General features: G+C 41.8%; 1 protein-coding gene and 1 long non-coding RNA gene across 3 annotated transcripts in view; both read left to right on the plus strand.

Annotated features, from left to right (window-relative positions):
• LOC310750784 overlaps positions 1-14,195 on the plus strand; it is a 168,372-nt gene that overhangs the window by 74,685 nt on the left and 79,492 nt on the right. The window lies entirely within an intron of this gene.
• Positions 1-14,195, plus strand: part of BARX2 (BARX homeobox 2) — a 43,504-nt gene that overhangs the window by 6,403 nt on the left and 22,906 nt on the right. Inside the window, exon 2 of one of the 2 annotated variants that reach the window (XM_083589076.1) lies at positions 53-358. The exons of the other annotated variant lie outside the window; for it this stretch is intronic. Within the exon in view, the coding sequence (XP_083445202.1) occupies positions 313-358 (46 nt within the window). The 5' untranslated portion in view covers positions 53-312. The remainder of the gene's footprint in view (positions 1-52; positions 359-14,195) is intronic. 2 annotated transcript variants of the gene reach the window in all.

Consider the following 14,195-nt stretch of genomic DNA (forward strand, 5'->3'; position numbering starts at 1 on the left):
TCTAAAATGCTTGGAATAATAATCTTCATAATTAATCACTTCATCTTTGCAGCTGTGCAGCACGGCAGACCTTTCTCACATCGGGAGTCAAATCTCCGAGTATTTGTGTTGGCCGGCATGGCGACCATCTCTCCTTTTCATCTCGGAGCCACTTGGTTGGGAGGGTCAGAGACGTCTTCTTCAATCCTCTTGGCGGTCCCACTGAGACTGGAATGAGATAAGATGTCTGCAGACTTAAGCCTAAGAAGCAGAGCAATCTAACACAAGCCCCTTTATGAAAGAGTAGAAATCTTAAAAGCCCTGGGATCCTGGATGGCCAGTTCTCTCAATTCCAACTCGGATCTTGCACAGGAGATTGGTATGAACCCAAAGGCATTTCAACATTAATTTTAAACTGTGGTGTCTTGACCTTGATTTACACAAACGCTGATAAGTTTCTAGACCCATGGAATAGCAAAACATGCCAAAGCAAGCCTAGGCTGCATAGGAGAATACGAGAGGATGTCTCTTGCATTTCCAAAAGGGTCAGAAATCAAAGAAAAATACTTGATTTGGGGGTCTGGGTTGAAGTAATCCCACTGAATCTAATAATCTGAGAGGTTTTAAAAAACCATATTCTTATCAAATTACCGTATATGAGAAAAATGTCAACACAGAATCTATGCATCTTTGGTGAAGTTGTAATATGATTCAAAAACACTAGGAACAAACTCTAGAGCTCATTGGTCGGACCTCAGGGGTCAATCTCATGATGGATCCTATGGCCATTTCGCTTAATAATGCTAATAACCTTTCTTTGAAGCCTGCTTTCGAATCTCTTATTAGTGGCAAGAGTTGTTTTCCCTAGGCTGGGAAAATTTCCAAGAGTTACAGCCACGATAGAATAGCTGATCAAAGCCTTAGAAACTGCACCAATGAACAAATTGACTGGCGATGCTTCAGTTTTATTAGCAGACAGGTGGGGAGTTTGTTGTTTGTTTTTCGTGTTTATTGGAACACACATTGCAATTTCAATGTACTGTATCTGGTTCAAATTGAACGACAACAATAAAAGAGGGAGAGTTTGATCTCGAACTTCTTGAATGGGTCTGATGTCTGATGAAAACTTCTGTGTTTTGCAGAAATTCTTTCCACAGCCCTTGGTCAGCAGCAGCGACATAGTCTCCCAAGAGAGCAACCTTAGGCAGGTTTACCCTGAGCACTAAGTCCCATTGTGTCCATTGGGGCTGACTTTCAAGGGCGTGTGGTAGGAGTAACTTCACCATCAGAGAGTAAACACCATTCTCTTACCCTGTGTGCAAAGAGTCCAAATGTTTCCAACACATCCTTTGCGTAATCACTTACACTGTTCAGTAATTCTATTCAATGGTGTGGTGGCTCTTTAGATGATACAGTAATGTGTATCCTTCAAGATGTGGTCAGCCAGCCAGCCTTGAATATGGGGGGTCATCTAGCTCATTTTGTGGAATGGGGCCTTGAGCACTTGCCCTCAAAGTCTTGCCCTTATGTGTACCAAATGTGCCACAACCTGGTGTGAAGTGGGCGTCTGTAGTCATGGCTCGTAGCACTCTAGCACCTGGAGAAGGGGAAGGGCCATAGCTCAGTGGTCTGCATGCAGAAGGTCCCAGCAGCACCTCCAGGTAGGACTGGGAGGGAGCCTGGTCTGAAATCCTGCAGAGCTATTGCCAGTCAGCAGAGACAACATTGAGCTAGATGGAACAAAGGTCTGGCTTGGTATAAGGCTGCTTTCATTTGTTTTAGACCAAAACATCTGGAGGGCACCAGGATCACTAGCTTGTGATGGCAAAATCCATGGATTTATGCCCTTCAGATCAATCAAATTTATTTACCCTGATTGCCTGTGGTTTAGGACTGGGTGTGAGTTCGAATGATCTAAATGGCTGCTCCTATGACATGTGAAGCAACAGGTTAGGAGGAGAGAGAGAAATTTTAATAAGTGATCAGAATATGATTGCAAAACCTTGGAGAAACACAAAGGCCCTGTCTATTGACTATTGGCTAAGGAAGGCCTGGGACATTGTGGTATTGTATCGAATCATAACTTATAATTATGAAGAGGAAGAACTCAGGCAACACAGATCTTTCAAAATAACTGGTTGCCATTTATCTTGTATTGAAATCAGAAGAACACTGGTGGGATGGTTATTAGGGATATCTGAAGTATGAGATGATTTGTTTTGGTTTTGTGAATATAATTAAGCAATACAATGAAGTTGCCCAAAGGGAGCCCATAGCTATTCCGAATGTTGTCATACTCCATCTTCCAGCAGCTCCAGCTATCATGGTCAATAAGCAGTGGTGATGGAAACTGCACACCAGTCACATCTGGGGGACCACAGGTTCCTATCTCTGCTCTAGAGCCCCACTTGGCCACCCTGTGTGCTAGCTCAGAATAAGCAAGCAAGCAAATTGTTGGTGTAAATGACCAGAATGCCTCAGAGCTGTGATTGTCTGCGGAATCTGAGTAACAGGACCATCAGACTTATCACTGTCCACCTTGCTGTTGGCTGCAAATGTCTATGCTTTCCTAGATCTGGATGACAAGGTGCATCTCCATGGAATTACTGCATTTGGCAGAAGTCATGCCTCTTTGGGTTTATGGACTATCAGTCTGGAATCTTATGTATATTCAGCTTGGCCTTGCTTCCGAGTGAGCGCCCCATAGAATCAGTTGCTAAGTTGGTCAGGTTCAGTCCTGCAGGTAGACGGCTCTTTTTATGCCTCTAATTTAAAGAGGCCAGGGGCAGTCAACAGGGTTAATGTTCTGTGTATCAGGCAGCATCATCTACAAGAGGGGGGAGAATGCAGAAACCTAAAAACGGTTTTTAGGTTGTACAATAACAGCACGAGTGCTGATATTTTCTGAGCTTCATCCAGGCTTGTCACCTCTGGGTCAAATGCAAAGAGGAAGCAGATTTATGGTGCATTATAAAACCACCCAGTTGTTATATGGATGACCCCACAAGCACCATGTGGGATTCCATGTGGACAAGGTCAACCGAGTCCCAGCGTGGTAGATCTGGCTGGGTTTTAAATTTGATCTGGGACGCTCTTCAGAATCCGGGTGGAAACCGTTTCTGCTGGGAAATATTTAGCCGGACCCCTTTCCCCTTTTAATTGAACGGATACTGTTACGGCATTCCTGAGGGACTGCGCGGAACTGTGGGAAAGGAGGGAGAGAGGAATGGATACAGTGTGCTTGTATCACAGTGTGGAGGAGCATGAGATCCCCTTCCACCTAGAGCTTATTATTATCTGAAGCGTAACAGCTGTATTAATCCTGTTAAATAAAGCAAACACAATGTTGTGGCTAATACCTTTTATCAGGCTCATTTACACCTGAGTCCAGCAAGGTCGCATCCTGTCAGTCATGCATTCAGCCAGGATTGGGTGGCCAACTACAGAGACATTTGCTCCCCGGAGCTCCATCATGTGCCCGATAACAAACAGCTAGAAGGACAAATCAGATTTCTCTTTCCCTGGATTGCAACTTTGGCAGATGTAATAATATCAGTTCAATCCCAAACCTTTATTGTCATGTAGACAAAATTCCGAAAGGTTCCGTACAATAAAATCACTCTGCAAAATATGCATCTAACAATTGGAATACTGCTGTATAGCATTCATGGATCCTCATTGTGTGTTGAAGGACCTGGCTACTATCTCCATCTTATCCCCATCCAGGTTAAACATCTGAAAGGCTACCTTACATTCAAGCAGATGTTATATATTGATGTCATTGGAACAAATGAAACTGAGCACCCATGAGCATTCTCAGACATATTTTGACCCACTTCAATGTCTGCCGTGGTGAATATTCAGGTGTGGGGATTCATAGGATCATACAGGAAGGGACCCAAAGGATAATCTAATTCAGCCCCCTGCAATCACACCCGAAGAATCCCCAACAAATGGCCATCCAACCTCTGTTTGAAAACCTCATTGGATGTCCAATGAGAGGGGGGGAGTCTCAGCTTATGATGTGATGCTATCATGTTGCCTCTCCCTCACCCAACTGATTGCCACATATGGGAAGAAGAAGTTCCCAGTGGGACAACTGCACACCATATGGATTATTATACCCAGGCATTAAGGGGAGAGAAGCTAAAGGAGACATGAGGCCACTATTTTCCTTAACAACCCTGCATCATTTGCCTTTCCACCCTAAGTTGCTGTTCGCCTGCAAAATAAGATGCTGGTGCTACCCATGCCATACATTTAATGCACATTTAAATTGACATGGCTTTCCTCAAAGAATTCTAGACCTCCTCAGTAGCTGCTCCCAGGTTTTGGAACTTCCTCCCTAGAGAAGCTAGGCTGGCTCCCTCCTTCTGTTGGCAGGTGAAGACTCTCATTCCATCAGGCCTTTGGGAAACAATAGGTGGGGTTTTGTTTTTGTTTTTAAATAGTTCTGTGCTTTTTCATGACCTGAATTTTAATAGATTTCTTTTTCATGCGGTTTTAATTCTATTAAATTATTTTTGAATGATTACCTTTTGCATTTCTTAATCTTTTTTGTATTTTATCTGCATTGTTTTAAATTTTTGTAAGCCGCCTTGAGTCCTGGCCTGGGGAAAGGCGGGGTATTATATCTATAGTTTTCCTCCCCCACATAGGGAGTTCCTGTCACCCTTAGTGAACTCCATTTCTTGGATTCTTTGGGGGAAGTTTTAAATGTGCTCTGAGCATGTGGCGTGGTCGTGACCCCAGGCAGAGGAGCACATGAAGAAATTTCTGCTTTGCAACAGGAGGGCCACAGCAGGCCTCCAAGACACCATGATCCTTAAAGCCAAAAGTCTTGCCATCCAGGCATGGACTGGGAGTGATATTCTGTTTCTAAAACCTGACGGAACTTCTCGGTTTTTCTCGCCGTCTCCTCTGACAAATGCAATGGAGCAGCTTCTGCAGCTCAGCTCCCTGTTGTACACCCTGTCCTATTTTCCACTCCTGTTCCTGGTTTTCTGGTGCTAAATTTAGCACCTTAATAAGTATGCACCAGTCTCAGTGCAGTGACCCTGAATAGATAACTCCCCAAAGTTGCTTGAATGGGTGTTTTGCATCTCGTCCCCTCCCTGCAATTGTCCCGTCTTCCTCCTCCACCTTTTATCAGGGCTTATAATCTTCTCCAGTTTTGTTGCTAATCTGATCTTGCACATGCCTGCCTATTATTTACCGTTCTTCACAAAGGTAAAAGACTCATCAGTTATGAGGATTATGGGCTTTCAGCACAAAGGAATCAAGAGAAGGATAAAAATGTATACAGCTGCGGTTTAGGATGATTAAGCATTGTGTGGGAGCCATGCAACCATTTCCTTATTTATACTGCAGCAGGGGAACAAGCACAGATTTATTTTATTTCAATTAAATGTCATAGGACCTCAAGGTGGTTTACAAAAATAACAGAACAATAAAATTTTCAGTAAAAAACAACACTTTAAAACAACCCTTTAAAATGTCCAGAAAAATAACAATAAGCTAAAAACCAGATTGAAATGCATGTCTGGATAGGCTTTGCCTAAACAAAAATGTTTAAAGTGAACACCCAAAAAGAGTGTAGTGAAGATGCCTGATATCAAGAGTCAGGGAGTTCCAAAGTTGTTGCACTAAAAAAAAAAAATTCTTACAGGTATGGAGTGAGTGTTGAGTGGTATCTGTAACCCTTGCCAGTTCCACTGATCAAAGCTGTTGAATGGGCTCATACAGAGTAAGGGAATCTTGCAAGTGGATGTTAAGTGTGACTAGGTTCTTCGCTTTCAGAAAACACTAGAACAACTGTAGTGAAAGAAAAACCGTACGAGTGAGTCATTTAAAAGTCTATTTTAAAAGGTGCTGATAACTTGGTGCTGTCAGATCCCATCCCATGCAGTATGAGAAATAATTTTCCCACCCTCGGATCCTAAATGAAGTTTCAACCAAATCCTGTCCTATGCTTGTTTACCTGGAAATCCTACATAGCTCAGCTGGACTTCTTTCTTTAGCAAAGGTGAGGAGTGATGCTGGGATGCCGAGATCTGTTAATTTCACTTTCTCTGTTCCTCATTTCCCCCTCTCAAGTTCACTTTGACACCTGCTTGCATCGGTTTGTAGTTGATTATTTCTTCAACACCTCCTCTTGAAAGTTTGCCAGCATTTTTTCCTGCCGTTTCTTTGGTGAGGGGTGCTCCCAGATGGTCATTATTTTGGGGTGGGATTGAATCACACGCCAGCAAACTCAGTGATAGCTGATTGTGCAGCAAACCTGCTTCCCCCAAAGATTGCACATCTTGCGATAAGGAAAATGTGCTTGAACGTGTGGGCTTATACATGCTTGACACAACATCATTTAAACATGTCAGAATGAGTGTTCAATAAGTAGTCAACATTGTCTAATCTCCCAGCAAACAAACTTATTCAATGAGAGATTTATCTTGTCTATGGCAATCAGTGGGACTTGGGAGTGTTCAGTGGGGATCATACCTACAGGCCTTTAAAAAAAAATCTGTATTGTACTCTTTATTCCTTTTTGTTCAGAGTGGTACTGTACCACTTGGGGAATGAAAACTGCTGGTTCAGGAGAAGGGTCCATGAAAGATGTTCCCCTTAATCTTCCAAGGACATATAACCAGTTGGGACAGAATTTGCAGGTGTATCCCAATTTAATAAGGTGCACACCTTATTAAAAATAACATGGTTGGAAATTGAAAGCCTTTGCAGATGATTTGGTTCTAACTTTACAGGAGCCGGAATCCAGTATGAAAAGAGCTTTGGAATTGATTAAAGAATTTGGTCATGTGGCGGGATTTAGACTAAACAGGGTAAAAACTAAAGTATTAGAGAAGAATTTAACTCCAATGGAAAAGGATAGGTTTCAGAATGAAACAGGTTTAACGGTGGTTAAGAAAGTGAAATACCTAGGGATTAATATGACGGCGAAAAATTTGAACTTATTTAAAGAGAACTATGAGAAATGTTGGGCAGAAGTTAAAAAAGACTTAGAAATCTGGTCTAACTTGAAGCTTTCCTTGTTGGGTCGAATTGCAGCTATAAAAATGAATGTATTGCCTAAAATGCTATTTTTATTTCAATCCTTGCAAATTTTGGACAAGATGGATTGTTTCAAGAAGTGGCAGAGAGACATCTCTAGATTTGTCTGGCAGGGCAAGAAACCTAGAATTAAGTTTAAAATTTTAACTGATGCAAAAGAAAGAGGTGGATTTGCCCTGCCAGACCTTAAATTGTACTATGAATCAGCAGCATTCTGCTGGCTGAAAGACTGGCTGCTTCTTGAAAATACAGACATTTTGGATTTGGAAGGTTTTAATAATGTTTTTGGGTGGCATGCATATCTTTGGTACGACAAGGTTAAAGCTCATAAGGCATTCAAAAACCATATTGTCAGAAAATCTTTGTTTAATGTCTGGATAAGATATAAAGACCTGCTGGAAAGTAAAACCCCAAGGTGGTTGTCACCTATGGAAGCTAAGGCTCAGAAAAAGCTCAATATGGAGGCTAAATGGCCAAAATATTGGGAAATTTTGGAACAAGAAGGTGACAGATTGAAACTGCAGAGTTTTGAAAAATTAAAAGACAAAGTGCGAGATTGGCTTCATTACTATCAAATAAGAGAGGCCTATAATTTGGATAGGAAAATTGGCTTCCAGGTGGATAAATCGAAATTGGAAACAGAACTGTTAGAACCAAAAACTAAGATTTTGTCAAAGATGTATAACTTGCTGTTGAAATGGAACACGCAGGATGAAACGGTCAAATCAGCAATGATCAAATGGGCGCAGGATCTAGGTCATAATATTATGTTTGCTGATTGGGAGCAGTTGTGGACCACCGGTATGAAATTTACGGCATGTATTGCCTTAAAGGAGAACATTATGAAAATGATTTACAGGTGGTACATGACCCCAGTCAAGCTTGCTAAAATCTATCACCTGCCTGACAATAAATGTTGGAAATGTAAAGAAGCTGAGGGAACATTCTTTCACCTCTGGTGGACTTGCCCAAGAGTTAAGGCTTACTGGGAAATGATATATAATGAACTTAAGAAAGTACTTAAAAGTACCTTCCCCAAGAAACCAGAGGCCTTTCTCTTGGGCATAGTTGGCCAATGGGTGCCAAAGAAAGATAGAACATTCTTTATGTATGCAACAACAGCAGCAAGAATACTTTTAGCTAAATATTGGAAGATACAGGATCTACCCACCGTGGAGGAATGGCAGACGCAAGTGATAGACTACATGGAGATGGCTGAAATGACTGGCAGAATCCGTGACCAGGGAGAAGAATCGATGGAACAGGACTGGAAAAAGTTTAAGGACTACCTACAAAAATACTGTAAAATCTTTGAGTGTCAATAGGATGTGGGAAGTAAAAGTAACAGGGTTTGTGTGACCTTGGCCAAAGGTGTGTGAAAAGAAGAATCTAAGAAAAAAAAGGATAAGGGGTTATGAACAGAACAATATTATGTCATATTTTATAAGATGAGGTATGGATTAAAAAAATGGAAAATGGGGACATAATAATTAGAATATAACATTAAGTATGGTTGAAACAAGGTTTTGAATTTGCTGAATCTGATTGGACCAAAGTGGAACACAAAAAAGGGGGATGTGAGGAGGTCAAGACAGAGGGGCATGGAACTTTATAAATTTAAGAAAGAGTGTTTTTCTTTTTTCTGTTTCTTTATTTTTCTTCTTTCATTTTTTTTCTTTTTTCTGTTATATATTGTTGTTTTTCTTGAGCTTTATGTATGGAAATGATAACTTTTTGAAATGATGAATTCTTTGTTTTCTAAAATTTTAATAAATATGTATTTATTCTGCTCCAAAAAAAAAAAAAAAAAAAAAAAAACATGGTTGGGATGGGATTATCGGGTGCATGTCTAGAAGTTAACATCACCCAAGTTAGGATTCAATCTCTCTTTCTCTGTGTGTGTGTGTGTTTGTGTATGTTGTGATTAATGTGGCCAGTTTGTACTGTTTTTTTTTTTTTTAAAAAAAACAGCTTTCAAATAAGGGTGCCTGCAGACCCTCAGTATTTTGATGGAGAGATTCAAGGGCATACAGGAAATTTAGGCTTGTGCAGTTAACGTGGATCAAAACACTCTGCCACCCTTCAGCAACAAGTCCACTTTTTAAAAAGAAATGCACGTTTGTGGTTTGGGAAGTGACAGGGCAAGTGTGGAATGAAGGGATGGTTACTGGGAAGACGTCTAAACATCCCGCAAGCAACTAGGGATGGATGCATTTTGTTGTATATCCTGCAAATAAATCAGAATACACGCACGGCGAAGACCGAATACAATCTCATCTCCACGAAAGCTTTGTGCAAGCAAATCAAGGTGGATGCTCAGTAATCTTAGGCTTAATTTTTTGCTGATATTCTCCTTCAAAGTTTTATTGGTGTTTTAGATTATTAAAGGGGAGGCTGTACAATATCTATAGAAACGAACTGTGGTTACATCCTGGGCATGCCAGCACTGCAAGTTATGCTCAGAATACTGTGGAAGAAATCTTTGAGGAAGGGTGTTTGGTTAACGAACCTGCTAAACTCTCTTGAAATGCTCCACAACTCAGTACATGAATGGCTGTGTTGTCTATGGATCTTCATTAAAATCATGACAAAACGTTTAAACTGCCAAGATCCCACGTAGCATCTGGAGAAGAGTAACTAGTTTTTGCATCATGTGGCAGAGTCTGGATATGGGCTGTGTGGTTGGACAGTCTAGAGGAATCAGTGTGTGAGAGCAATTGCGTGTCTACGGTGACCCGTTCTTAGCTTGGTATGACAAGCGTTTGTTTTGAATTCATCTTTATAGGGTCTTCATCTGAAGTGCAGGAGCTGTATGTAGGAGGCATGTGAAGTCCACAGTAAGAATGTTCATAATTTGTATCGGGGAAGGGTCATCGCTCACTGGTAGACCACCTGTTTTGCATGCATAGTGAAAACTTTCCATCGTGAAATTGTTACTGCCCAAAGCCTGAATTTCAGGTGCTTTCTGAGAGCTGGCATAACCTGATGCCGACGTTTCATTAAATGCTGAACGGCACTCAACGTCAGGTATCAAAAGCATCAAATAGCAATTAGTGCATCTTGCCAGCTCCCAAATACTAATTACCACTACATGCCAACAGTCAAGCAATATTGTTACCAAATGTGGAAAAAGAACACCGACTGCCCTCAACAGTCAGATATAAAAATTGCAGTACAGTGGTACCTCGGGTTACATACGCTTCAGGTTACAGACTCCGCTAACCCAGAAATATTGCCTTAGGTTAAGAACTTTGCTTCAGGATGAGAACAGAAATTGCGTGGTGGCAGAGGGAGGTCCCATTAACTAAAGTGGTGCTTCAGGTTAAGAACAGTTTCAGGTTAAGTACGGACCTCTGGAACGAATTAAGTACTTAACCTGAGGTACCATTGTATTAATAGATGTACAAGTAATTACGTTTCTGTTCCTCTGGTGTCTTAATTCCCACCATCCCCCTCCAATACTTACTAAGTGATGGCTGATTTCATGTAAAACTTTTGAACTTGTGAAATTGACCAAGAATTAGGAAAAACCCGTTTTGCTGTACCTATTGCATCCTTGGAGCAATAGGAGAGACAAGGAGGTGTGTGTGTGGGGATTAAGAAAAGGGCCTCTGTGTTATAAGTGCCTCCAAATCCTCTGTTTGAAAACCTGTAATAAAGAAGGTTGTGCTTATGATTAATGAAAGCATTTGACATGTGCACATAGGATGATGTAATGGATCGGTGTAGAAACCATTTCTATTTCAGTAACTCATCGGGGCAGTCCTGGAAATGACATGCCGTTGTCTCCACAAGCTGTTTAGCTCCTGGTTAAATTATTTAGCTGAAGAGGATCTGCATGGGGGCTGAAGCAACTGCGGACTCTTTTGTTCAAGCACCCGTAAAGTACGTAAATCAGTATGTGGAGGCAGGCGGGAAGGAGCACCAGTCTGTTCACTCGTTTCAAAAGCACAGAATGGGGAACAAGACTTTGGAAAACTCAAAATACTAGATCCCCCCCAAAAAACAACAACAACTCCTGCCTCTTTGTGGTCATGAGAGCTCTGTTCAGTTTCAGACATTCTTAGGACACAGCAACACATTCACGAAGACACAGCTGGAATTACAGTTGCAAGTCATGCACCATCACTACTACTGTTGTTGTTGTTGTTGTTGTTGTTGTTGTTGTTGTTGTTGTTGTTGTTATTATTATTATTATTATTATTATTATTATCTATGAATCACTTTTGATGAGGCATTCCAAAGTGGTTTTCAATACAATAAAAACAAATATAAAACAATTGCATATATAAAAAGTTAGTGCAATTGCATATGTAAAGGCAATTCTACTACTACTACTACTACTACTACTACTACTACTACTATTACAACTACTATTAATACAAAAACAGTATAAAGCACCCAGGACAAAGATCTCCATTGAGAAGGCTTGCTGAAATGGGAACATCTCCAGCAGGCACTGATGTTCCTTTGCATGCTACATTGATGCTCCTTGCAACATGGATGCTTGACTTCCATTGCATTCTCTCAGGAAAGCCCATGTCTATGGGCAGAAAGAGGAATCTAATGCATGGGTTTCAGAGGCAGGGCTTGCCGCTGTGCTTCTCAGTCCCCTTCCCCACACACACTTATCACAGCGCTTTAAGGATGTCTGCTTTCATGAGCATTAAAAACCCAAGATCACATTGTTGCTTGAGGTAGGCAATCACCCCACCGCTCCACACACATACAAACACACAAACACACACCCCTTGTTCCATGCACTGGAGCCAATTGGTCTACTTGGCTGTTGACTCTTGCTTCAGCACTGGCGGCGGGACAGCATTCTCCACCACACCTGAGGGCAGCAGGCGAGTTAGAGCCACAGGGCAGGACAGGTATCCCACAGCCCTGCCTTTCAACCCCTGGCTGCTGTCGCCCAACGCAGCACCTGCCATCTGAGGCAGTTGCCTCACCCTGCCTAATGGTAGGGCACACCCTGGGAAGGATAAACACAGCTGGGAGGGCAAGTGTTTCCAAAAAGGAAAAAACAAACAAACCTATACTTGGTCAAAGCAGTGTATATTATATTGCTTCTATGTATATTGTATGGTTTCTTTTTCTATTTTATAACCTTTATTGAAAAATAAAAAAGTTCAAAATTACAAGTGCACAGGGTAAGATAAGACACAAAAAAGATGAAGAAACAAGAAATACTACTCATGTAGAAAACAAATCAGAAAAAAACTGGGCGCATTACAAAAAAGGGGGGGACTTGTTATTGTCGTTAAGCAGACCTTAATCTTTATTAATCTATATTTATAAACATGAATTAGATGAATTCCTTCTATATTGTATGTTTATGTTGCAAACTGCCCTGAGATATGTGGCTAAAGGGCAGTATTCACATTTAATAAGTAATATATAATGACGTTATGCAGTTGCCCTCACTGAAGATGTTCCCAGGGAAGGCCTACGAAATACTGAGGGGTGCCTGGGTCCTCCATTGCTTCAGCTGATGTTAAGTGGTACATGGAGCAGATTCATCACCGCAACTAAGAATGAGCAAGGAATCCATGCAGTCAGTGAATGGGGACTAGCAGCCTACAGGATAACAAGGCCTTCTTGTTCATTATTGCCTTGCATCTGAGAAATTAGGGTTGCCATATTTCAGAAAGTAAAAACCAAGATACCCCAAACATTGAGCTTTCTTTTAGGAAGACTGCCTGGTCCCGTCCCCCCTGGACATCAATTCCTCCTTTGAAATCCTGGTAATGTCCAGGAAAATCTGGACACATGGCAGCCTCAGAGAAATGCTTTTTAAATTTATTTAAAGGGTGGCAGCTGGGCTATCCTCAGACCAATCTCTTGTGATGCCCATGTGCAGGAAGCACTGCCGCCTTCGTTTTGTACACAGGGGGCAGCTTGCTAAGCAAGGAACTTTAGTCACCCTGATCCACAAATCATTTAAAATGGATCTAGACCCCGTGAAAATGCCAGGCTTCCATGTCAGCTCTCCCTTGCCTTAGCTGCATGTCTTTGAGCCAAGTTCTTCCATTTCTCTGGCTCAGAAGAAATTTACTAATTACTTTTTTGCATTGCTAGCCCGTCTTTTTCCTGCAAGGAGCTCAAGTTGGCTTACGCGGGTCTTCCCACGTCTCTTTTAATCCCCATGACAACCCTGAGAGGTGGGTTAGGCTGAGAGGCAGGGACTGTCCCCCTACCACCCAGTGAGCTGTTTTATGGCCCAGTGGGAGATTTGAACATTGGTCTCTCCCAGGCCCTAGTCTGACTCCCTAACCACTGCACCACAGTGGGTGGAACTGCCTCTCCTCTACTGCAACGAATACCTTGGTGATGATTTACCTACCCCACTTCTATCATATCTTTTGGATCAAGGATGCTTTGCCCGCCTGGCAGTTCATAAGATATAATCATTAGGATCGTCAGCCAGCTTATTACAGTGTGATTCTGTGCATGCCTACTTACAAGTAAACCCCACTGAGCTCACAGGGAATGACTCTGAGCCATGTTGAAGGCTGTAGGCCTTTATCAGTTATTCAGTTGGCCGCCATCATGGCATACCCTGCAACATTTTCCCAATGAAAATAGGGACTTCCTGTTCCATTATAATTATAATTATTTATACCTGCCCATATAACTGGGTTGCCCCAGCCACTCTGGGTGGCTTCCAACACATATAAAACCATAATAAAACATGAAACATTTTTAAAAATTCCTATACAGGGCTGCCTTCTGATGTCATCTAAAGGTTGTATAGTTATTTATCGCCTTGGGCTTGGAAGGGTCGCATAACTCCATACCCTCCAACATTTCTCCTAAGGAACAGCAGGACGTTCTGGGATCCATTCAGAAACCAGGACAGCTTCTGTAAATCTGGGACTGTCCCTGGAAAATAGGGACACTTGGAGGAACTGTCATAGCCATGCCTACTCAAAAGTAAGTGCCATTGGATTCAATTATTAATGCAGTTCAGCTAAGGCTAAGATAGACTTCTAAACAGGTGGCAATAGATAAGGACCAAGTGGGCCTCAGGTAAGAAAGCATAGGAGAGCACTGGGGTTATTACAGTTAAAGCCTGGCCTCAGGTCGAGGGCCACTTAGTTCCTGGAAATGATGACTCTTGGAGCAAGGCCCATGAGATGTCTTGA

The sequence above is a fragment of the Podarcis filfolensis genome, assembly GCF_964270895.1.
Source record: "Podarcis filfolensis genome assembly, chromosome: 15".
In the NCBI taxonomy this organism is placed as follows: Eukaryota; Metazoa; Chordata; class Lepidosauria; order Squamata; family Lacertidae; genus Podarcis; species Podarcis filfolensis.